Raw genomic sequence first — 25,111 nt, 5'->3', positions numbered from 1 at the left:
AGAACTATCGAGATTTCTCGCTAATAAGCGAGATCTGTGATAAGTGGTATGTCTTGACATTGTTTCAATCGATCTCGGATGGCTGGCGCTTGTCAAAACCAGGGGAGTTCATCTCAAGGTCATGTTTGTGAAACCCGCTTCATGAGAAGAAATTAAGCGAATTCAAAACATGACGTCGACAATAACAACAAGTGCCGCATGCATTGCGGAATATCTTTGAGAAGAAATGATAGCGCCGTAGTAATGGGCGGTAAGTATATCATGCCCAAAGTTGTGCATGGCCTTATCTTTGAAGGTCGTGGGCAGAGAGTAATCGAGGCATTATTGTAATTGCTAGAATGCCACCATGATGCTACTAAAGCATCATAACATTAATCGTAGTTTGAATATATGTAAAAATATCCAGATATTGTTTCATGATAATAGCTGCGGTACACAATTGTTAACGTGTTTAAAGGGGTCTTGCATTATTTACTCCAGTTCCAATAGTTTCACCGCCAAACGGCGTTAGTGGAGGTTGACAGAATAAAAAGGATACAATGGGCTAGTCTAATGTGTAAAATGCTCAGTTTATTTTGCAGGTAGTGACATGGCTCATGTTAACCCATGGACTGACCCCGTTGCCCCGTCAGTGTCTAGCAAAAGACTCCATGGAGGCCAGAGCGTGGAGAGGAAGTGCGCATGGAATGTAATCTTGGCCCTCTTTTCTATCTATCTTCTTCATCTTTCAACCTCTCAACACCATTTTTCCATTCTCAGAAACCATCACAACGACGTTCTTATCGACTGTTTGTTGCGTTACCAACTCAACCAGCCACAAAACAGAACCACCCCTCCAATAACCTACCTAAAAATGGTGAGCTCCAGTTGCCCCGGACACCCCTTTATTCAGATGCGTAAACAATGCACCCCGCCTTCTGATTCGACCGATTGCTTTTTGCGTTGCCCGAATAGTTGGAAGTTGGCTTTTTGCTTCCAATTCAAGACCAGCCTTGAATCTCCGCATCTTGCATCTCTTTGAATTATCACAACATTCGCAGTCGCAAAATTCACATACCAGCAACTCTCATTATACTCATCATAAGTAATCATGTCTAACAACAAGTTTGAATCGCAGGCTTCTACCAACTACAAGGAGGCTTTTGCCCTGTTCGACAAGCGCGGAAACGGCCGTGTCACTGTTGACAGCCTCGGTGATCTTCTGCGCGCCTGTGGCCAGAACCCTACCCTTGCTGAGATCCAGGACCTGGAGAAGAACGTTGGTGGCGAATGTGAGTAACAATCATACTTCTGCGACGATGAAATCCAAAACTTATGCTGATTTTCCCGACACAGTCGATTTCGAGACATTCCAGCGCGTGCTGAACCGCCCCGGCGGCTTCCGCGACCCTGGCGAGCCTGAGGAATACTGCCGTGGTTTCCAAGTGTTTGATAAGGATATGACGGGTTTCATCGGCGTCGGCCAGCTCAAGTACATTTTGACAAACCTGGGCGAGAAGATGACTGATGAGGAGGTCGACGAGCTCCTCAAGGCCGTTGACACCAGCTCAGGCCAGGTCAATTACACTGGTACGTACAACCTCCCAAGAGCAGCGACGACCCGAGCGGTGACTGACAAACCAAAAACAGACCTCGTGCGAACCATCCTCGCCAACTAAATACTGTGAAGATATGGGCGGGTTAGGTTATGCATCTACGTTGACGGACCGGCGTTTGCTTATTTGATTATGGAAATGGTTGGAATCGGCTACGGATACGCCGAAATGATGAATTATTGCTGCCCTTGTACGGAGCACTAGCATGTCTGGATTTTAAGTAGATAATTGGGAGGCGAGTAGGAGTTAAGAAATAAAGCTCTATGTGTCTCAACTGTTTATTTAATTGTTGTGGTGGAGTTGTCATGGATCCCGTTGACAGCTCAAAGCTTGAATGGGTCACTTATAGATAGCTGCTTGCCTGAACTTTGGCATCTCAACATTCTCCTTCTTTATCTCAAATGATTGATATTGGCAGTGATTAAAAATGGCTATTATGTCTTTGTTATGGCCCCCATTTGTACCTGGTTTATGCATGATTCACCTCTCTAATTCTCTTATTAGCCGCTTTGATCATGACACAGCATTCGACTGCCCCTACGGGCAACCATAGGGCTTACTGTTCTAAAAGTTAAAACATAGTAAGTTAACCTTCTCTATAGGGTTTTATTAAATATATTTTTTTTCTTTTTAATTTATAAAAAGTTAATTATTATAATAATATAAATAGCTTATATTAGCTTATAAAGCTCTTAAGGTTATATATTAATATATTAATTATATTTATATATTATAGTTTTAGCTTTATTTTTTATTTTTAAAATTAATATACTTTATAAAATAAAAATTCTTTATTTTTTATTATATTTATATATTTATAATAGCTTTAAATAATTTAATATTTATATATTTAAAATTATATAATTTAAATTTTTTATTTAATACTATTTTTATTTTTTTATAGTTATATTTATTTATTAATTTTTATATTAAAGCTATAAGCTTAATATAGGTTTTTATTTTATATAAATTTATTTTTTATTTTTTTTATATTTTAAATAGATTTTATTTAGCTTTTATTATTTTTATATAATTATAAGCTTTTTTTTATATTTTTTTTTCTTTTTTATATATTTATTTTATATATTAATTAATTATATAAAATTAATACTTTTTAATAATATTAATATTTTCTATAAATTAATTTTATTTTTATAAGTATATATATAACCTTATTAGCCTTTTATAGCTTTAAGAAAATTAAAATATATTATAAAGAAAGCCTTTATTATAATAAAGGCTTTTACTATAAAAAAGATTATTATTATAAAGATAATTATTATATAAAAGAAATAATAAGAATATATTATTATAAAGAAAGCTTAAGAATAAGAATTAGCTATATTCTTTATTAAAGATAAAGCTATTAAAAATAAAATTAAAAATAAAATTAAAAAGTAAAAAGATAAGCTTTAAAGCCTTAAAAAAGAGAGTTTTAATAATATTATAATTATTTTTCTTATTAATATACTTAATAAAAATAAAATAATAAAATATAAAATTATTAAAAAGGCCTTATAACTTTTTATTATTATTAAATTATAGTATATTAATTATATATTATTTTATATTAACTTAAAGAAATTAAATTTAATTAAAAGTACTTTTAATCTAGCTATAGTTTATATTAAATATATTAATATTTATAATAAAAATTTAGCTTATAAGGCTATAAAGAGGGCCTTAGAGATAAATATAAATAAATACTTTTTTTTATTTTTCTAAAGAGATATTTAAAGTTATTATTTTTTTTTTAATTTTAAGATTAATAAATAGCTTACTTTATATTTAAATATTACTATTTAGGCTATATATTATACCTTAATAAATTATTATTATAAAGGTTTTAAGATTATTAAAATAAATAAAGAATTAATAAGTTATTATTCTTTATATATAATACTATATTAACCTTTATAGTTTTTATTAAAGCTTATTAAGCTTTATATTAATTAATTTAAGTAAAGTACTTAGGATTTATATATAATAAAATTCTTTTAATAGAATTTTAATATTATACTTTATTATTTCTATAAAGCCTTTTTTCTTAATTTAAGGCTTTATAAGAAGTATACTATTAATAATAAAATAATTATAAACTATTATATATATTTAAATAAGCTATAAAGATATATTAATTATAATTAAAACTATTTAAGCTTATTATATTCTTATATTAATTATATATATTACTTATTATTTATTATAGCCTTATATTAACTTTTCTATAGTATTTATACTTAAGAAAAGTAAATATAAATATAATTTTAACTTTAATAATAAGTTTATTATTTTAATTTCTTTAGATAATAATAATTCTATTAAGGTAATTACTATAAAGTTAATTAATACTTTTAATTACCTTATATACTTTATAATTATTTACTTCTTTAAGAAGGCTATTAATAAATTAAAGAAAAATATTAAAAGTCTTAAAGGAAAAAAAAGTAAAAAATAAAGCTAAATATAAAGAAATTACTATATATAGTTTACTTTAAAGTAACTTAATTTTTAACTTTTTTAAAGATATAATTTAATAATTAATAATAAATCTATATACTTTTAATATATAATAGTATTTATAGTAATAAATAAGGCTTTATAGTATATTATATATAGTTTAAAGGAAAAATTAAATTTAATTTATTTTACTTTTAAAAAATTAAAAATATAATTAATAAATATATAAAATTATTTAACCTTTAAATATTAAAATAATTTAAAAAGGCTATATAGATTAAAAAATTTTCTTCTTTATAATATATACCTTTATAAAACCTTTTTACTTTTTTTTATACTTTATAATAAATAAAATTAATTATCCTTTTAAAGACTTAATTTTATTTTAAAATTAAATTAAATAATAAAAAATATTAATTAAATAACTATAAATAAGCTTATAGTATATATTTCTATAGAGTTTTATATCTTTATATCTTATATAATATTATATTAGTATATTAAGACTTAATAATTTAAAGATTTTACTTTAATTATTAATTAAGTATATATAGATAATATAGAAGCTTTATATAACTATATATAAGAGCTTTATTTTAATAATATTCTTAAAGATAAGAATATATTATAATAACTATAGAAAGAAGGCTTTATAGTTATATTTATAGGCCTATAATAAATATAATAAGATCTTAATATACTATAATATTAAACTAGAGAGTAAAAAGAAATATAATTAGTAAAATTATATTAAATATTTAAAGATAATATTTTATTAAATATTAAGCTATAATCTTTTAATTATAATTATCTTTATACTTATATTTATTAATAGAGTATATCTTTTAATAGAAATAATATATATAATACTTTTTAAAGCTTTATATTTATAAATATCTTTAAATAATAAAGTATAATATAATATTATTAAATTAAATAAATAATACCTAGGCTTAATTATATATAGTTAATTAATACTTATAATAAGTTAAAAGCTTAAAGTATTAAAGTATATACTTTAATTAATATTTACTTATATAATATTATATAGTTTTATATTAATATATTAGCTAATATATTTTATAGTATATTTAAGTAGTATTTTAATATCTTTAAAACTTAAAGTAAAATGCCTTATTTAATTAAATTAAATTATAATAATAAAACTCTCTTTATAGTTAATATATATTATTACCTTTTATAATTATATAATATTATATAAGGTAATATAGAATTAATTTAATTTTAAAATTATTAAATATATAGTAAAAATATATATAATAAGAAAATTAAAAGCTAATAGTATTATTTAAGTAAAAGTAAAGTAAAATATTAATATATATATATTTATATATTAATCTATATTAATATATTAACTTTATATAAAAATATTTTAATAGTATTATTACTTAAGATAATTTTTTAATAGATTTTATTTTAAATTAAATTATTATTTTCTATCTTTATATACTATTAATATATATAAAGCTCTTTAAGTTTATATTTCTTTAGAATATATATACTATTTATAAATAGTTTAATAGACTATATATTATTTTTAATTAATTTTAAATATTATATAATTAGCTTAAGACTTAAGGAATAAAGAATTATACTTTTTTAATACTATTTTATTAATTATAACTACTTAAGGAGCTTTTTAATAATAATTTAATTAATATTTATATATATTTATTTAAAGATATAATTATAATTTATAATTAATTTCTTAAGAGATAAGTTTTTCCTTATAATAACCTTAAGACTTTAAAGCTCTTTATATATTTATTTCTATAGGCCTATTTAAGAAACTATATACTTAATAATTAATAACTAGCTATTAAGCTTTTTTTAATATTTATAAAAAGAATTAATTATATATAGAATTATTTAGCTATATATAATATTAATATTATATTATTTAATTAAGGGATAAATAGTAATCTTAATAATAAAATCTAGGGTTTATAATTAACTTTATATAGTATAAAAAAAGGTATTTTATATATATATTATAACTTATTTAAACCTTTATAATAGCTTTATATTTTACTTTAAATAAATTCTAGCCTTAATAATATTCTTTTTTACTTTTTTCTTTATAACTTTTTCTTCTTTAAATATCTTTATAATCTTTTTCTTATTCTCTTTTATATTATTTAAAAATACCTTATATATAGCTAAAGTAATACTTTTTTAATTATTTTTATTTTCTTTATTTTATAATAAATACCCTTTAGCCTTTTTAATATTAATATCTTTATATTTAATTTCTTTTTTAATATTATTTTCTTTTTTAATAAGTAATATAATTTCTTTCTTTATTTTTTTTTTATTTTAAAGATTATAAAATATTACTTTTTACTTTAATTAATCTCTTTATAAGTTAAATAATATTATTCTCTTTAGAATTAATTTATTTTTAAAAATAAAAAAATATAAAATTAATAAGAATTTTTACCTTTAAAGGAATTATAATATTAATTTTCTTAAAAAGGTCTTATAATTATATTATTTTATAAATAATATTATTAAACTCTTAAGGCCTATATAAATTTACTATAATTTAAATAGAAATAATAAGCTATTATTTAATAAAAAAAAAGCTTATTTATAAAGTTTAATATAATAAATATAATTATATTATTATATAATAAGTATATAATATTTAGTATAATCTTTATTTTACTTTTAAAGAAATAAAATATAATACTTAAGTTAAGCTTATTATATCTTAATAATAAGATATTTTTAATAACCTTCTTTTTATACTTTATTATAATATAAAATTTAATATATAATATAATTATAATTAAGCTATTATAGACTATTAATATAATACTTTATTATTAACTTTTAATAATAATATTATAAGTATTAATATATATAATAATAGCTATTTAAGTTTATATAATTAATATAATTATTATATTACTTTATATAATAAAAAATAAAATTATTTTAAAGCTTTATTTAATAAAATTAATAATCTTAAGAATAATAAGCTATTAATTATAAAATAAATAAAAATTAACCTTTATAAAACTATTAAGCTTTATATAAATATTATTATAATATTTATTATTTTTATAATAAAATTTAATTTATTTTATAAAGTAATTAATAGTAATTAATATAATTAATAAGAAAAAAGTATAATATTATATTATATAATACTTTATAATATTATATAAAGTATTTAAATATATATTAAATCTATAGAGTTAAGCCTTAAGTTTAATAATTATAATATATTAATAATTCTTAATAAGATATATAATTCTATTAATTAAATATATATAATATTAATTAGATATATTTTTAAGCTTATAATACTATATTAGGGTAAGTATAATAAGAAAAATGCCTTATATTTAACTTTTAGAATAGTAAGCCCTATGGTCGCCCGTAGCCCCGCGATTTCGCTGGCCCGAGCGGGTCCAAGTGGGAGCTCTAAGCTGCACTTCTCAATTAACGCCCCATCTTGCTACATCTACAATAAACGCCTTTTCAACGCCTTTGACGCCTAGACACGGATCAATCGAATTACCTAGTCTTGCTAGAAAAGACCCCTCTTTTGACTGTAAGTCGCCTCAATTTCGAAACTCGACCGCCTTCAAACCAATCGGCTGACCTTCCAGGTAACATTCACATCCCATCCATCCATCCAAGCTGGACAAGCGCACTTCACACAGGCCCCTCCTCCTCCTACTCTCCCTCTTCTTCCTTCTTGTCGCCGTAACCCTGGCTTCTTCAAGAGTCTCCTCCCGCCTTGTCTCTCTTGCGAATCAAGTCAGATTCCAAGCTTCGCGAACAATTCTATCAACAAGACAACTCATGACTAGTACCATGGCCCCCGACAAGTATCGTAACCCTCCCCAGGCGCCGCCTCTGTTCACCGCCACCCCCGAGTCGATCGCTGCCGACACCAAGAAGCTCTGCGATGCTACCAAGGATGTGCTGGACTCTGTCGCTGCCAATGTCACCGCAGACAAAGCCTCTTTCGCCAATGTCCTTGAGCCTATCCTCATAGATGAGAATCTGGCTGCTACCCAGCGTCGCATCTTGACCTTTTACCACCATGTCTCTACCAACAAGGAGCTCCGTGATGCTTCCACCGAGTCCGAGAGAGTCTTCAATGACTTCGGTATCGAGTGTAACATGCGAGAGGATATCTTCAACGCCGTGGACGCGGCTTTCGCCAACCGAGCATCTCAGGACCTCACAAAGGAGCAGGCACACGTTCTCGAGAAGGAGAGGAATAAGTACATCCGTAACGGGCTTCGTCTGCCTGCTGGCCCCAAGCGAGACCGATTCAAAGAAATACAGAAGCGCCTGAGCGAGCTCGAAATTCAGGGCCAGACAAACCTCAACGAAGAGAAGGGTGCCATCTGGTTCACTCCCGAGGAGCTCAAGGGAGTTCCCTCTGACGACATTGACGTCGACTCGCTTGAGAAGGGCACTGGTGAGAACGAAGGCAAGGTCAAACTCTCGTTCAAATACAACCACTACTTCCCTCTTATCAAGTATGCAATTGATGCCGACACTCGTCGCAAGTATACTATTGCTGAATCGAACAAGGTATGATTCCATCGATAATTTTTTGTAAATCGGAAAGAATGACTGATATTCCAGGCCAATGTAAATGTCCCTATCTTTCAAGAAATCATTACCCTCCGTGATGAAGCCGCACGACTTTTGGGTTATGACAACCATGCAGCACTGCGCATTGAGGAGAAGATGGCCAAGAGCACCGCCGCCGTCCGATCTTTCCTAGATGACCTTCGAACCCGACTTACCGAGGGTGGTGCCAAGGAGATCAACGCCCTCAAGGAGTACAAGAAGAAGGATTACGAGGAGCGTGGCCTATCATTTGACGACAGCTTCTACATGTGGGACACATCCTTTTACTCCCGAATCCAGAAGGAGAAGGAGTACAGCGTTGACGAGGCCAAGATCTCTCAGTACTTCCCTGTCGAATCAACATTTGCCGGCATGCTCAAGATCTTTGAGGAGATCTTTGGATTTGTCTTTGTCGAGCTTACCCCCGAAGAGAGAGCCAGGCTGAGCCCCACAGGCAAGGCCGAGGACATCGTGTGGCACGAGGATGTCTTGATTTACAGTGTCTGGGATGACGAGGCCTCAGGCTCAAGCTTTAACGGCTACCTGTACCTTGATCTTCACCCTCGTGACAACAAGTATGGCCACAACGCCAACTTCAATCTGGAGCCTGGTTATGTCACTGAGGACGGCAAGAAGCACTACCCCGTTACTGCCCTGGTCTGCAATTTCAGCAAGCCAACTCCCAAGAAACCATCCCTGCTGAAGCACCACGAGGTTGTGACTCTGTTCCACGAGCTAGGTCATGGTATCCACGACTTGGCCGGTCGCACCCGCTACAGCTACTTCCACGGAACCTCCACAGTGCTCGACTTTGTTGAGGCTCCATCTCAGATGCTCGAGAACTGGTGCTGGACTCCTAGCGTGCTCAAGTCACTTTCTAAGCACTGGGAAACAAAGGAGCAAATTCCCGACGAGCTTATCGAAAAGCTTGTTTCTACCAAGCGTCTTAACTCAGCGATTGGTGCACTTGGACAGCTCGTTATTGGCCTGTTTGACATGACTGTACACACTCCTGAGTCTCACGAGGCTGTGAAGAAGCTCAACGCTGGTCGAACTTGGAACGAGCTTCGACATGAAATTTCCGGTACCAAGGGTCCTGAGGATCTTGGAGAGGGATTGTACGTATCTTCCATAACCATTTGAATTGCCAAGCTAACTGATTACAAGGGAATGGGGTAACCGACATGCCGGGATCGGCCACTTCATTGGTGGATACGATGCTGGATACTACGGCTACCTCTATTCTGAGGTGTTCTCGCTCGACATGTTTCACTCATTCTTCGCCAAGAACCCAATGGACGGTAAGGAAGGTCGACGCTACCGCCATACCGTGCTTGAGAGAGGTGGAAGTATTCCTGAGATGGAATTTTTGAAGGAGTTCCTGGGCCGAGAGCCTAGCTCGGAAGCTTTCTACAAGGAGCTTGGGCTATCTTCATCTTCTTCTTCTTAGGTCGATTGCAGAAGAGAGGATACATTGGCGAGTTGAGGGATATGAGAAATTATGCGAGCGTGCTGAAGATCGGAGTGTTATTCATGAACCACGTGGTAGTGTCGTACAATGATGACTGCGGATTCTTCCCCCCTGGGTCCTGCAGTGATATACGAGAATGGAATCTCGTATGTTGCAGCTACCCGCACGTAGATCCTGTCACCTGCCCCGAGCCTGTAGACTGCCCATGCAATGACCGCACTCTAATGCTATTACTGGAAACCGAGAACAAGCTATAGATGCAAGGTTGGCTGCATGTATTTGTGTAACTTGGAATTATCGTCAAGTAGCCATAGGGAAATTTGAGGCTGTAGCAATCGCTTTTATTGACTGATTGGGGATAAACAAAAAATGATGAATATGTTATCCAATGCAATCATCCGCTACCTTGGTGAATAGATCATGTGCAATGCGGGTTTCCATACGGCGAAGTAATAATATATGGGGTTTAGCTCAAGTAGTTCGCCCTGTTTGTGACTAGGTGTACGGTGGCAAGGGATCACTTTTGGAAACAGATCGAACGGACGGCAAAGAGGAGAAAATGGCGAATCTGAAAAACGACAGGTGATTTTGGGTTCAAGGATAGAACTCCTGTAGAGTACCTAAAGCAAACGACTGCCAATAACGAATAACCAAATGTTGAGAAAGAAGTCACTTTTTTCGAAATTTTGCAAGTTAATTAGTTTGATTTGATGGGTATGGTTACATCTATCTGGTGGAGTCTTTGTTATGGTCTGATATTTAGGATACTCGGTCAACTTCCTAACCTTCATGATGCCGGTGTATTTCGTTATCCTGTATTGTCGAAAGCTCACCATCTACTGGAAGTGTGAAGAACTACACGCCCCAAAAACTAAGAAATCGATAGAAAGTGGCATCATCCCAAGTATCTCAAATGCATACTGAAAGATCGTGGGGTAGTGAGATTCAGACACGGAACCGCATCTCCGTTCCCCAGACTTTGATGCTGATGTCCTGGATCTGGGTAAGCTTTGCAAGCAAGCTGACTCGTGGGAAAGTATTTAGAAAGGTTTATAATCGGACGATATGAAGTCATCCCGGATAGAAAAACGGCGTCGGATCTCCGTGCGGATGGTTCTTGCAGCCATTTATTAATCGTTTGTCTCCACCAATGCTACTTAAGATGGCTTCGTTGCAACTTGGAGAAATTGCATAGTCAGTGTCGTACTATAGAAGTACCGGAGACTTTGCCGGCCGCTACGGCGGTGTCCGGGCTTTAGCCTCCGCGCCACCATCGTGCAGTGTATCAGGCCACTCCAACTTACTCCAGTCTTAAGTGTAAGAGAGGAAGAGGGGGGAGACAGTAGTATTGCAGTTTGTAGCTTATACAGTAGTGAGAGTGGAGGCCTTGTCATCCGAGACTAACGCGGGGGTTGCCATCCATCTTTATCTTGAGATGTTAGGGTGAGATGGGAATGAAAAAGGGTTGAGAGTTGATGGATCTGCGGAGAAGACTGGGAGCAATTTGGGGCTAGGTAATAACTCTCTAATCATGGATGGCTTGCGCGGGGGAACGGGTAGTCTAAAATAGTGATTGCGGGGAAATAATGGGGTAACTTGATGGAGAGGTTGATGAGACGTTGTTACGATGTTAGATTATTGATCAAGTGATATAGATAGGTAATACCTACCTGGTGCCTTGTTGTGACTTTGGAACAATCAAAACAACGATAGACCTGAATGAAAAAGCCAATTGATATATGCGAGTCTCACAATAAGAAGAGCCGAGTATACACTACTGTGATCCACCATTCAAGTCTACCTACTGATTACAATCTGTAACTACCCGCGCTGAAATCTCCCACCTAAAATCCAGAGCGATGATCTAATTGCTTTTTCATGCCGTGCTGACAACATTGGCGGCGGGGCTGAAGCGAGAAGGACAGACGACTGGATAAGAGCTATTCCAGGCCACATTCCAGAAAGGAACAGTCCCAAGCCTCAATATGCAGGTTCCCTAGCGTCCCGTCACCGTATCTCTCCAACACGTTTTTAGCGGGCTGATGTTCCAGGCGACATGATACTTGATTTCTCTTTGATAGGTTCCCCGGTGTTTGCACCGTACGCTTCGGAATTGCCGCCGGGACTGGACCGTGCTTGCCATGGTAAGCAAAAGGAAGGGTGTCGTAGGCATATCAAATATGGTTATGATACAACCTAATGCAAGACAGCGACAAACAGCGGATCCGATGCCAGCGGCATGGCGGATAGATAGGATAAAGCTTGTATTTGTTAGCGCGATAAACTAAAAAAGAAAAAGAGGTGGGGAGACGAAACAGCGCCAAGGGTTTTGAGATGTGGACAAACAGTCAGAAACAAGTACCCGAGGATCTCTTTAAGGACATGTTTGCGTCTGTGTAAGCTCAAGTGTGCGAGTGCGGAGCATGGATGGGATAGACGGGATGGGATGACATGACATGATCCGTCACTCATACACAAAAGTCTCTACTACTGCATATATTGTGATGGGGTTACTTGGCCGTGTACAATCCAACGATCTTTACGAAGCACGGTGCACCAGTAGATCACTATGGTACTCGATGGGCCAAGTAAGAATTGGAGAAAATAGATTTCTTAGTTCTTGGAGAATTGTTAGCTTACGAGGAAGTCTAATAACGAGAATCCACTAGAATACGACCCTGATAGCCAACCAAGAATCAAGTATTTGAATTTTCATCCTGCTTCAACCAGATACCCCTCTCCGACTCTTTTTCTCTACAGCGGCTCACACCTCGCACCCGAGCAACATGTCCCAACACTCTCAGAGCGCCATCTCGCGTGGCCGCCCCTCGGACGCACAAAGGAAGCCGTACAGTACTACTCTTGCATGCCATCCTTGGCGTTACATGGCCCATCTGCCGGGCTCCATCATGATGCTTTTCTTTCTCAAGTCACTCACTGCGCTGCAGGACAAGCTAGGGTTCATATAAGACGATGCATGCAAGGATTGTATTCCCCTGCAAAGGTACCCCAAACCCCGCAGTAGCAGCAGAGAATTGGAACAAAGCAGAATAATCTTTTTGAACACCAGGATGTGGCTGCTGTTGCTTTGTAGCTACAGCATAGTCCTGTACACCCCTCCCCTCTGAGACATAACAGCTTCGTCCCCTGGTAAGAGGCAGGAGAGATATGCTCAAAAGATTAATGGGATGTGGTTCGTCAACAACTGATATGTCATATCGGCTGCAGTAGCGGACGGACAAGCGGAAGATAGTATCTGGTGCAGACTAGGGTAAGGGTTGTAAGTTAAAGTTGAAGCCCAGGTGAGCGTGTTGTGGCTGCATACCTCCTCAACACTCCTATCCTATGCGTTTTCCTCCACTGCCATTGTTAGTTCTCGAAAATAGTTCTTCTCTTTGTTTCTTGGCATAAAAATGTGGGTGTTTAAATTTCCACACGTTGGGGGTGTAGGAGATGATTGCGGCTTTCCTTGAAGCCTTTTCTTCCAGCTTAACCAACTATTAAAGGACATGTTCCCCATCGACTGCGCGAATGAATCCAGTATAACTTTACCCTCAAAGTATATCAAAGAGAATCTTTCCGTATACGTTATCGGATCTTCCGTCTCCTCGCCTCGTTCGACACGCAAAGAGGGTTTCGTTTACCCTGTTGCACCGTCACTCCCGCGTCTAGGGTTTGTTGTTGTTGTCTCGCATCCTCGGTTGACGAGATAGACAGTACGCTGCACTTGGTTTTGTCTCAATCGTCTTTTTGAGCCTCTCTTTCTTCCTTCACAGGCTCTTTCCAACTGGCTCTCCCTCCCCCCTCCTTCCTCTTCTGTCTCGGCTGGTTGCTCCATCCTTGTCATCCACCAGTTCCTTCCTCCCACGTTTTTTGACTGCCGCTATCCTCAAAAGAGCCGGCCCTACTTCTACCCTTTACCATCTTCGCCGTGATCCCGAGATACGAAACCCTGGTTCGGATATCTCAAGGATATATATCAACATGGGCGACTACGATCGAAGGGAGCCCTTCGAAGAGAAGGCCTTGTCTTCCGAGGTTGACCTCGCCGATATTGATCCCGATGCTGGGTTGACCGAATCTGAAAAGAAAGAGGCTGTGAGTAGCACATATTATGTCACATATTGAAGATGAGTTACTGACACGGTTTCAGGAGAAGAAGCTACTTCGAAAAATTGATATGCATCTTGTTCCTTGGGTATGACAACTCTGCGCCATACAGCAGCGGCAACAAGCTAACAATAAATAGCTATGTCTCCTCTACCTCATCTGCTTCCTCGACCGAACCAACATCGGCAATGCAAAAATCGCCGGTCTACTCGATGATGTGCACATGAACACTTCGCAGTTCAACGCAACTTTGACCATCTTCTACGTCTCGTATGCCATTTTTGAGCCCCTGGCCAACGTTCTCTTGAAATGGTCCAAGCCTTCAATCTTTATCCCTGCCATCATGTAAGTTCCCATATTAACAGGATGCCACGGCCACGGGAACTAAATCATAGTACAGGGTTCTCTGGGGAGCGTCGATGTTGGGTATGGGGTTTGTCAAGAACTGGGACGGCCTTATGGCTGCTCGCTGGTTTCTTGGTGTTACGGAAGCCGGCCTCTTTCCCGGAATTAACTATTACCTATCCTGCTGGTATAAACGATCTGAGTTCGGCGCCCGCGCTGCATGGTTTTTCTCAGCCGCTGCTCTTGCTGGCTCTTTTGGAGGTCTTTTGGCCGCCGCTATTCAGAGAATGGATGGTGTATCTGGAATCGCTGGTTGGGCTTGGATCTTTATCATCGAAGGACTTCTTACCATCATCATTGGTATCGTCTCTTTCTGGATGGTCCACGACTTTCCTACACAAGCCAAGTTTCTGGACGAAAAGGAGCGAGCTCGCGTTATTTACCGACTCTCTGCCGATAACCAGTCGTCGGCTAAGGACGAAAAGTTCAAGATGAAGTACTTCTGGCAGTCAATCACGGACTGGAAAACCTATGTTGGGATGCTTATCTATATGGGGCCTTTGATGCCCCTGTACTCCTTCAGTGTCTTCTTACCCACCATCATCCAAAACATGGCCTTCACCGATAAGAAGGCAGTTGTCAAGAACCAGCTTCTCAGTGTACCACCCTACGCCGTGGCAGCTGTCGCCACTATCTTTGTCGGCATCTACTCGGACAGGATTAACAAGCGAGGCATCTTCAATTTGTGTGCGGCGCCCATAGGAATGGCAGGCTTCATCATGCTGATCGCTTCTACAAACCCTGCGGTGCAGTATACTGGGTGCTTTTTGGGTGCTCTCGGCATCTACCCTGTCATCCCCATCACCATCAGCTGGGTCGCCAACAACGTTGAGGGTGTGTACAAACGAGGTATCACTCTCGGTTTTGTCATAGGTTGGGGCAACCTCAACGGTGTGGTGAGCAGCAACGTCTTCTTCAACAGCCCTCGTTTCTACGAAGGCCACGGCACAGTGCTGGGATACATGTTTGGTGCCATCTTTTGTGGCAGTCTGCTGATGTATGCCTTGCTTGCCGTTGAGAACAAGAAACGGTTGGCTGGTGAACGAGATCACTTGGTAGAGGGGAAATCTGTCGAAGAGATCCACGAGATGGGCGATAAGCGACCCGATTTCATTTACACACTGTAAGATTATTTATGAGTTATCATGTTCAGAGAGGGGGGATGCCGATTGGTTGTACATGGGTTTGTACAGGGTTGTAAATTGAACCACGAGTACGTAAATCAGCGATCAGTCTGGTCTGATCATGTACAAATAAATGCAAGCATACTGTTTCTTCTGCGATGTCTGTTATTGCTGCCAAGTGATCTAGAGCGCAAATCTCTGCTTGTGATATCCTTGCACACTGAGATGCCGGTCAGCTTGTCCTCGTTCATTTCTGGAAGTACATAGTTGTGAAGCATCTCGTTCCTCGGCCTGATGAAGGATGAGCCAGATACACCAAGTAACAGGGCGGATATGCTGTAGTTGATCTGCTGACAGACGCCCTCCTATGATAGGTATTTCACAGTAATGGAAGAGCTTCAAATGGTGGCAACTCATGCAGGAGCTAGATAGTACATACTGTACTTGTCAGTGCGTAAATACTAGATAAATAGGTAGTACCTAGGTTAGGTGTGCACTTTGTTGGGCTGATGGAAGGTCAGTAATTGGATCACAGGCATTGTTTGTCGCTGCAGCCACCCGCCACGTCTCGTCCTTTCCACGCTACCGAGACCTGGGACTGAAAAGAGATACAGGGGAATCAAACTCGAGTCTGCGCTGAGATGTGTTTCTGTTGGTGGGTGGGTGATGTCACACTCCGATTCAGCCCACGGGAGCGTACAGCTTTAATTAAAGCGTGATCTCCTGATGTCCTTGACCGCAATTAACTAGACGAGGCTGTCAGATTTGGTTTATCCAAGAAATATCTGATCAAGTGCTTCCGTTTCTCCGGGATAACTGAGTGTTTAACTTGCGAAGCAAATCGATAGTTAAAAGATGGTGTGCAGCTGTAAGCGTTGTTTGCTCTTAATCTCAGCTCATCGAGTACCCCTGTAATTCATCGATGCCATGCGATGCCAAGACTCGCGGCCGCAGATGGACTCGTAGTTGTATCAGTCAGCCACTGCATTTTCCTCCAATGTTTGTGTACGGAAACAGATATGATAGCCTATATATTCACCGCTATAGTATATCTAGTATAGACTGGCGGTTGTTGGTTCCCGTGCTAGCTTGACGGGAGATGGGCAGGCTTGGAGACTAACGTTGAGTCTGGGGAAGAATGGCGTGCGTGTGGGAGGGGGTCGATTGGTGCTAAGAAGTAGATAGATTATATCGAGATTGTTGGTCATGGTGTTTTTTGAGATATGACAGTGTTAGTAAGTGGCATTGGCTCTATTGCACTTGAAAACTAATTCGACACTGCACTGCACTGCACTGCATCTGCACATGGCTTCTAAATCGCCAAGACAGTGATTAAATTGTTGGTGGAAAGCACTTAGAGAAAGTGTTCCGATTCTTGAAGCCTCATAACGCACCGGGAGGGCCAGAAGAAAACAAGATTGGGTAGATGATCAGTAGTAAAGGTAAGTCGCATAAAAGCCAAGATGATTGTGCTCGTTTGCTAAGAAGGCTAAATAAATGAAACTGACCAGAGGGAGGAGCAGATAAATCATTTCCTTTCTTGCGAGTGTGGCATCAAACACTCACATAATAAAGAATGAACCCGGCCCTTTTCTCATTTCGTCCCTTCGCCTCTTGTCCAGAATTTCAGAAAAATAAAAGATTAAAAAAATAACGGGCGGCAAAAGATCCCTCGTCAAACGGATACTTGCATCTCCAAGAGGTGACACCACATCTCGACCTTGGTCATATTTGGACGACTCATTGTTTCGCTGTCTTCCCTTTTCTCTTTCTTACCAGATCTTTTTGCTGTTATACTTTCTCCATCGCTTAGCAATCCGTCCACCTCGTCTTTTGTTTCCCTTTCCCTTACGGAGAGTTACGCAAAAAGGAAAAACCTCCCACCCTCCATCGGCTGCCTACCTACTCGCTCACTCAATCCATACACACTCGCTTCTTTGATCTTCCTTCTTCCCTTTATTTACTCGCATCGACTTCTTCTTCTTGTTTCTCCGTCTTTTGGTCTTTGTTCATTATTTGCTTTTTTTGTCATCGATAGAGAGTACGCCGTTCTTTGCTACAGTGCACACTCGCTCTCCGCCCCCCCTCCCCTAGGCTGGGACTCGGGAAACAAGAAAAGCGAAAGAAAGAAATCCCCACAGAATTATTTGTTTTTGTGAACAATGAGTCACAAGTTTATCGCGGGGAGAGGATCGGATTTGTTGGACGAGGGTCAGAGAAACATACTCGTGCTGTTTGAGCGCATAGGAGGCTCGGTCAGCTTGTTGGCTGTGATTCTGATATTTATCGCCTACGCGCTTGTACCAAAGGTGCGGAATGTGCAAAACACTTTTATCGTATTTGCCAGTGTCGCAAATGTCGGTGCTAGCTGTGCGAGTATCATCGCCATGGACGGACTGGAGCTAGGCGTTTCTTCGCCTCTTTGTCAGGCGCAAAGCTTCATGTTTCATATGTAAGTTACCACTTGTTCGCCCGCTGGTTTATCACTGCTGACAGACAACCTAGGTTTATGCAGTCTGATCCATGGTGGTCACTAGCCATGGCCTTCAACGTTTTCCTCGTCTTCTTCTTCCGCGCGAGCCCGGATTCGTTCCGTCGGTGGTGGTGGGTGTATTGTCTCATTTGCTATGGTGGCCCTTTTGCTATTGCCATTGCGTTGCTTCTGGTTAGAAACCCGAACCGCGGCCTTGTTTTTGGTCAAGCCACTGTAAGTATATATTCTATAGAAACAATCATGATCTGGATAGCTAATTCGAGCGATAGATCTGGTGCTGGGTTAACCGGGACTGGGAAAACATTCGAATCTACACTTACTACATGCTCATTTGGGTGTGTATTGCTGGATCGCTCCTCTTCTACTTCATGGTCGGCTATCATGTTTTTCGTAGTCGGAACAGGCTCAAGAGTTTGACTGCTTCCAAGAGCAGGGAGCCAGGCCCTGCTGATCCATCCCAGACCCAAGGCGTAAGGAATAATCAGTTGTTCACATATTCAACGCAACACTAACAACATCTCGGTAGCTACCACGAATTGACTTGCTCACAGTTCCCCAAGACTGCTTTTATGGAACCGTCGTTACTGATATACAAGTCGTTCACTCAACAGCCTCATCAAATCATCTCCCCGATCCACCAAAGCCTGTTTACACGGCTCACTCGTCGTCTCCTCAAGTATCCTTCGACGAGCCATGCATTGGAATCCAAAATTCCAATAACCACTACTTCTCAACCTCGATATCCCCCGGTATCAGTACGCAAAGTAGTGAGTCACCCCTACGACGTGTGGTTTCGGCTACGAGCCGAACCTACAGCAAATTCGTGGTCGACGACCCCATCAAACGCGCTTATTTACGCACGAGCTTCCTCTTCGCCCTTAGTGTGTTGGTGACCTGGATCCCGAGCAGTTTAAACCGCATCCACAGTTGGCTATTTGGCAAGTCTCCCTTCGAGTACCACGTCGCCACAGCCGCTGTACTTCCCCTCCAAGGACTATGGAACGCAGTAATTTTCTTCGTCACAAGTTGCCGGCCACTCAAAGAGTGGTATAGAAACGGCGGAGAAGACCCTGCCATTCAAGATCGAGAGATGATTCAGACGAGGGACGAGCATGATGAGCATGTTGGGAGGAGCGGCGAGAGCTTCCTGGATGACACAGACTCCGGTAGTGACGTTGAGCTGCGACGAATGGGAGAAGCGCCAGGGAAGAGATCCTCGAGCTTGTGAAGGGGAAAACTTGGGTTTTGGAATTTGTTTTGCATGATTTATATGTATTCTGATGGGATATGTGATCCATAACGAAGGCGATATTGGTTGTAGAGTCTAGGTAGACTAGGTTGAGCCTCGGCGGTACATCTTGCTGGTCTGGAGGCCGTTGGGCCAATAACGTTTACACTTGAATTATGCAACCTCGGACTTTTAAGTTTGTGTGATAAATTGTACATGTAATGTGATAAAACGCTTACAAAAACATTGGAAACTATCACATGGAAGCGCCATGGATCACAAGAGTCTTGCCTGAGTTCCCGACCTCTTGCACCACAGAGAGCTCTAGAGCCTCTAATATGTTGTGCACTCGAACAAGTAATTCTGCGATTCATTAGTATGGCTACTGCCAACACAGATACACAAGTCTTGAAGCAAACCTTTATACACCAGCTTGTAATGAACTGGAGGATCATCGTTGGGCCCCGAGATTAGAGGCATCGTTTCAGAAGGTGCTGGGACAACGCTGAATCGTATTCCGACATCATTATTCTTGCCAACCCAGAGAATGTTCTCTGGGTCACATCGAGACGGATCTTGTTTGCTTGCTGCTTCGGCAAGCCATTTTCGAAACACCCGTACGACCCCATCCACTAGATTGACATGACTTATGAACAATCCACTTCTAGGTCCCTCCTTGACGAGGTTAATGGCAGCACACAGCTGAGAGAAGAGCTCTCCATCATCAAGATCGATATCTTGTGTAGCGGTTTCATCATCTGCATCCTCGGAAGGTTGTGTCTCTGTAGGTCGTCTACGACCTCTCCTAGGACTTCGGCTCTCGGATGCAAACACGGGTCTAAAAGAGGAATACAAACGCCGGAGGTCAGGTAGCCGAGGATCAACTTCACTGATAGGAGGACCGTATTGGGTCACTAATCCCTGATAACGACATGCCAGACAAGGGGCGTAGAGTTGGTCACTTGGAAGGTAGCATTCTAAAATGAGTTTGTTATCGGGGAGGGGAGCAGCTTGGAGGAGGCGGTGGTGGATGAGGCGCGTGACTATGGAGTAGAAGCGGCGGTTGATAGTGGCAAAAGAGACGAGTTCTTTGGTTGAAGATGGAGACAGGATTGAAGTGAGGATCTAATTATGTTGGTTATCTTGAATGACACCAAGACATGGGAGAAGCTCACTTCGTTTGGTAGGCTATCAATTGAACCGAGAGACGTCATGATGGGTAGTGGTAATACCTGGGCGGTGGCAGGACAAGACAAAAAGGCAAATCTTGATGCAAATGAATATTGATAAAATGAAATGTCAACTTGTTGGCGTTGGATTGTGGAATGATCAAGATGAAGCTTCACTCGATGACTATCTAGTCTAGTTGGTCCAAAGCGCGGGGGAGGGGCAACTGATTTAGTCAGCATCCGCAACTCCGAATGACGAAACCTTTTTGATAATAAAGCGATAATGATAATGATATGATTCTTTAAAGTGCAAAATGCTTACTGACTGGCATACCCATCAAGTTCTTTGATTAGTTCGGCTCTCTCTTTACTGGCGTATTATGTGGGCAAGTAACAAGGTATCTGACCATTGGAAGACAAAGCTACGCTCTCCTCTCATTTTGGTTTCCTCTTTTTAAACTGTTTCCATTATTTTACCGAATTGAGATGGCTATTCGTCATATTCCAAAACTCGGTGTGTTCTATCAAGAGACGTTATGGTCTCAAAGGAAAAACAGTACAAGTCATGGTTAGAGATATTCACAGGCGTGTTCTGATACGACTCTGATTCCTCTATCTATATTCTTGAAACATTTGTTAAAACACCTATTTACTAAAGACAAGGACCTTTTGGACACAGGCCAAGATCACCGGAAAACAATCGGCGATGGACGGACTCCGGAGCCCCGCTGCATGACAAGACCCGGTCCGGAAGCTACACGGAAGCCACTCCACTTTAAGTCCGGCCTGGAAAAGAACCGCAGTTCATAAAAGTTTGGCTACATTTCAAATGCCTTTTTAGATCAGTACACCGTAGTAAAGAATATGAGAACATATCGAATGATACTTGACATTGCAGTAGCCTGGGAATAATAACGAGTCTAGAAATCCAAGATTTGAGTCTGCGGAGCTTGAACGTGACTGAGCGCTCACACTCAGAATACAACTGATTTTTCAAGATACGAAGAACAATCCTTGAAACACTACGTGTATTACTTTCTTATCGACCGAAGCTGGTACGATGGCTGCTTTCCCCTCCTTTCTTTGACCCCCAATAACTCAATATGTAATCGGCACAACTCCAGGGCAAAAGGTTAAAGACATACCGATATCGAATTGGTCAGGCCGGAAAATATGCCCCGAATAACAAATCAACAGCACCCATAACATCCGATGGCTGAGGCGGAGTAGAGATTTGCGAACCATCATTGATGAAGTCAATGGCTGGTAAGGCCTTGTTTCTCTGAGATGCTGGTGTATAAATGTGTCAAATCCTCTGGCATTGCTCTCTGTTGCTTTCCCACTTCTATCACGACCTCTTGGCCTCTATCCCAACTCGCCACAGTTCTGCAGAAGCCATGCATGTCCACGTTCTGCTAGGCCTTGGCCTTTTGGCCGAGACTGCTTTAGCAATTCCCTACCCTGCTTCGAAGAAATGTAAGCATGAAGAACACAAAGCAGAAAGACATTCGTGAACACAATGGCTTACACAAATACCTTCCAGGTTCGACTGAAGTAGTCACCGAGATTGTCACCGCCAGTCCAGTGCTGGTAGCAGACGTGACCCCCCTCGTCCTCGTGTCGAGCTCGAGTGAGACTACTTCCACTGATGAAACAGTACAAGAAGATGATAAGGGCCAAAACACTACGGATACAACCCCTGGAAGAGTAGCCTTCTCAACCTCTGTACTTGTAGATACACAGACCGTATTCCTTACAGATATGCTCTCGGATTCTACAACCACCTCGATCACAGTCACCCAATCGTCAACCCTCTTGGTTTCAGCTACTTCAACTCTGAGCACTACCTCGACAGTGTTAGAGACTAGTGCAGCTTCTACCACAGTAACGTCTATCGTCAGTACAACTGACACAGCCCTCCTTACCTCGACCATTCTTACTACCGATGAGGCCACTACTACCTCGACCGTATTGGAGACTAGGGTGGCTTCTACCACAGTAACATCTATCGTTAATGCAACTGACACAGCCCTTCTCACCTCGACCATCCTTACTACAGATCAGGCCACTACTACTCAGACAGAGGTTGTGACTTCGACTGTAGATGCCACGTCGACTATCCTTCTGACAGACGTTGAATCTACAACTTCGACTGAACTCGTTACCTCTAATGTAACAAATACAGTGTTCTTTATGGATAGGTCAACTGCTACTGTAGTCGAAAGTGTTACTTCAACTGTCAACGCTACTCAGACCATTTTTTCAACTGATGTCGATTCCATCACCACCACCGAGACCGCCACATCGACATTGTTTGTAACCGCTTCTACTGCGACTACTGAGACAGACGTTACCACTTCGACAAACGTTGTAACATCTACTGTCAGCATTACAGAGACTGTATTGGTCACAAATCCCGTTACCACTACTTCAACTGCTGTTGTCACCTCAACAACCGTCGTTAGCTCTACTTCAACTGTCTTTATCACCGACTCTGTCGATACAACGCAGACGGAAACTGTGACATCGACTGCGGTTGTCGAGTCTACGTCTACCATCCTTACTACCGCCGTTGCCTCCTCTACTGTCACAGAGACTGCAACTGTTACTTCGACTTCGGCAATCAATTCCACTTCCACTATCTTGAACACTGTCCCCGAGACAGTGACCACCACCGAGACTGACGTTACCACTGTCGCGTCAACTATCTCTACTACACAGACTGTGGTCTCCGAAACTACATCGACTACACTCACAACTGACACAACAATCAGTACCGGCGTTGTCTCAACCACCGAGGTAGCGTCAACTACGGTGACGGGTACTTTATTCGTTATTGGTTCAAATGTCGACTCGTCAACCACCACTTCCACTGTAATTACTACCATCACTACCACAGTTTCCGACTCGGAAACAACTCCAGAGGCTGTCACCCTCGTCACGGCTACAGTCACTCAAGTCTCTACCACTACAGTCGCTTCGGAACAAGCCATTTCTTCCCCAGCTCTTGCAAAGAGGCACGTCAAGGTGTTCCCAGTGGTCCCTGGCCGAAGCATTAGAATGAAAGGCCCCGGAAAAAGAGCTCAAGCTGAAGCTGCAGCTACTTCTGCCTCGGGTCCTCCCCAGGGCGTCAAGTCCACGAACGAAACTGCTACCAGAGTTGCCCCTGCCTCCGAGTCTGCACTGTCCAACACTTCAATCTTGACCAGTACCACTGCCACTGTTTCTATTCAGGATTCTCCTGCTTCTTCCTCTATTTCTCCCCAGGTCGACGCCGCTACGACGTCAAATTGTACCAAAGCCGGTACCAGCACGAGTATGACAACCGTTGTTATTTACGTCACTGCTACTCCTGATGCTCCTAACTCTGAGCCTGCAAAGCCTGTTGATGACGCAAAAAGCCCCGATACCTCTGCCGACATTGCTACAAACACTACCACTACTGTTTCTGCTGTAGACAGTACCATTGTGGCCACTGTGACTGTCACTGCTGGGGCTACATCTGTTTCTGTCTCTGAATCTGAGTCTGAACCATCCGAAACAACTCTATTTAGCGCTAGCACTGAGTCTACCACCACAGTTGTATCCACGTCTGTAGATGCACCAGCCTCTGAACCTACCTCTCAATCCGCTTCCGCATCCACAGCTCAAGAGACCGTTAGGTCTACTACAGAACCAGCAGCAAATCTTACAACTGAGTCCAGCTCCGAGTCTACTCCCGAATCTACTTCCGAGTCGGCCCCTGAGACAACTTCCCAGTCTACAGTCGAGAGTGCCACTGAATCTACAAGTTCGGCAGCAGAATCGACTACTGAGTCTAGCTCTACACCTACTTCTGAATCGTCTACAACCAGTCAAGTTCAAGTTCCAGCTGCAACAACATTCACTACCACGGTGACCAAGATTAGTACTACAACTGAACGGGTATTTACTCCTACAACGTCTAGCTCAGGAACAGAGAGCTCCAGCACGGGTAGCTCGAACGAAGAGGACGATTCTGTGACCCCATCCCCTGCTGAAGAATCGGCCACTTCCACTTCAACCTCTGCTACCACAAGAAGCACCATTGATGCTGCTCCCGAAGACGGCGCTCCTGTGCCCGATGACCCTATCCCACTGAATTGGAAAGACAGGATGACTCGTTTCCTATCATGGTAGATACGAGAGATGTATGAAGAGATAAAGAGAACAAGCTATAGGTTTGCTGGCATATTCGAAGGGCCTACCTGATAACCTTAGGGGCAGGTAAACTAGATACAAATTGACGAATATTCAGCTATACGTGTCAATCTGAAGATCCATAAAAACAATTGCAATCAGCTGCCTCAAGAGTTAGGCTTAGAATCGGCGACATAGCGTCTGTACTGATCATAGATTTCTTTACCTCCGTTCAAGGCAAAATGTTGCCTTATCGAGCAAGCTCTCCCGCAAA

At 39.8% G+C, this 25,111-nt stretch overlaps 6 protein-coding genes across 6 annotated transcripts; 5 read left to right on the top strand and 1 right to left on the bottom strand.

The window, feature by feature from the left end:
• Nucleotides 1-1,090: 1,090 nt before the first annotated feature.
• CDC4 (SCF ubiquitin ligase complex subunit cdc4) lies at nt 1,091-1,658 on the top strand (the record flags this gene model as incomplete). The annotated part of the gene is made up of 3 exons (XM_044852892.1): nt 1,091-1,271; nt 1,336-1,569; nt 1,630-1,658. 3 exons carry the CDS (start codon nt 1,091-1,093, stop codon nt 1,656-1,658), a joined length of 444 nt encoding a protein of 147 aa, XP_044705562.1.
• A 6,234-nt stretch (nt 1,659-7,892) lies between these two features.
• Nucleotides 7,893-10,128, top strand: FPOAC1_008449 (uncharacterized protein; the record flags this gene model as incomplete). The annotated part of the gene is made up of 3 exons (XM_044852891.1): nt 7,893-8,636; nt 8,691-9,796; nt 9,846-10,128. 3 exons carry the CDS (start codon nt 7,893-7,895, stop codon nt 10,126-10,128), a joined length of 2,133 nt encoding a protein of 710 aa, XP_044705561.1.
• A 4,005-nt stretch (nt 10,129-14,133) lies between these two features.
• Nucleotides 14,134-15,791, top strand: FPOAC1_008448 (uncharacterized protein; the record flags this gene model as incomplete). Its single annotated transcript, XM_044852890.1, has 4 exons — nt 14,134-14,247; nt 14,303-14,347; nt 14,399-14,604; nt 14,660-15,791. The coding sequence occupies 4 exons, from the start codon at nt 14,134-14,136 to the stop codon at nt 15,789-15,791; spliced, it is 1,497 nt and encodes a 498-aa protein (XP_044705560.1).
• Nucleotides 15,792-17,950: 2,159 nt separating this feature from the next.
• Nucleotides 17,951-19,510, top strand: FPOAC1_008447 (uncharacterized protein; the record flags this gene model as incomplete). Its single annotated transcript, XM_044852889.1, has 4 exons — nt 17,951-18,240; nt 18,294-18,495; nt 18,552-18,752; nt 18,809-19,510. 4 exons carry the CDS (start codon nt 17,951-17,953, stop codon nt 19,508-19,510), a joined length of 1,395 nt encoding a protein of 464 aa, XP_044705559.1.
• Nucleotides 19,511-19,766: 256 nt separating this feature from the next.
• On the bottom strand, nt 19,767-20,724 carry FPOAC1_008446 (uncharacterized protein; the record flags this gene model as incomplete). Its single annotated transcript, XM_044852888.1, has 3 exons — nt 19,767-19,873; nt 19,930-20,635; nt 20,686-20,724. The coding sequence occupies 3 exons, from the start codon at nt 20,722-20,724 to the stop codon at nt 19,767-19,769; spliced, it is 852 nt and encodes a 283-aa protein (XP_044705558.1).
• Nucleotides 20,725-22,076: 1,352 nt separating this feature from the next.
• FPOAC1_008445 (uncharacterized protein) lies at nt 22,077-24,837 on the top strand (the record flags this gene model as incomplete). Its single annotated transcript, XM_044852887.1, has 2 exons — nt 22,077-22,155; nt 22,223-24,837. The coding sequence occupies 2 exons, from the start codon at nt 22,077-22,079 to the stop codon at nt 24,835-24,837; spliced, it is 2,694 nt and encodes an 897-aa protein (XP_044705557.1).
• Nucleotides 24,838-25,111: the final 274 nt, after the last annotated feature.

Source organism: Fusarium poae, chromosome 3, assembly GCF_019609905.1.
Source record: "Fusarium poae strain DAOMC 252244 chromosome 3, whole genome shotgun sequence".
Lineage (NCBI taxonomy): Eukaryota > Fungi > Ascomycota > Sordariomycetes > Hypocreales > Nectriaceae > Fusarium > Fusarium poae.
Note: the sequence above shows the minus strand (reverse complement) of the source record. Positions and strands in the feature narration are given on the sequence as shown.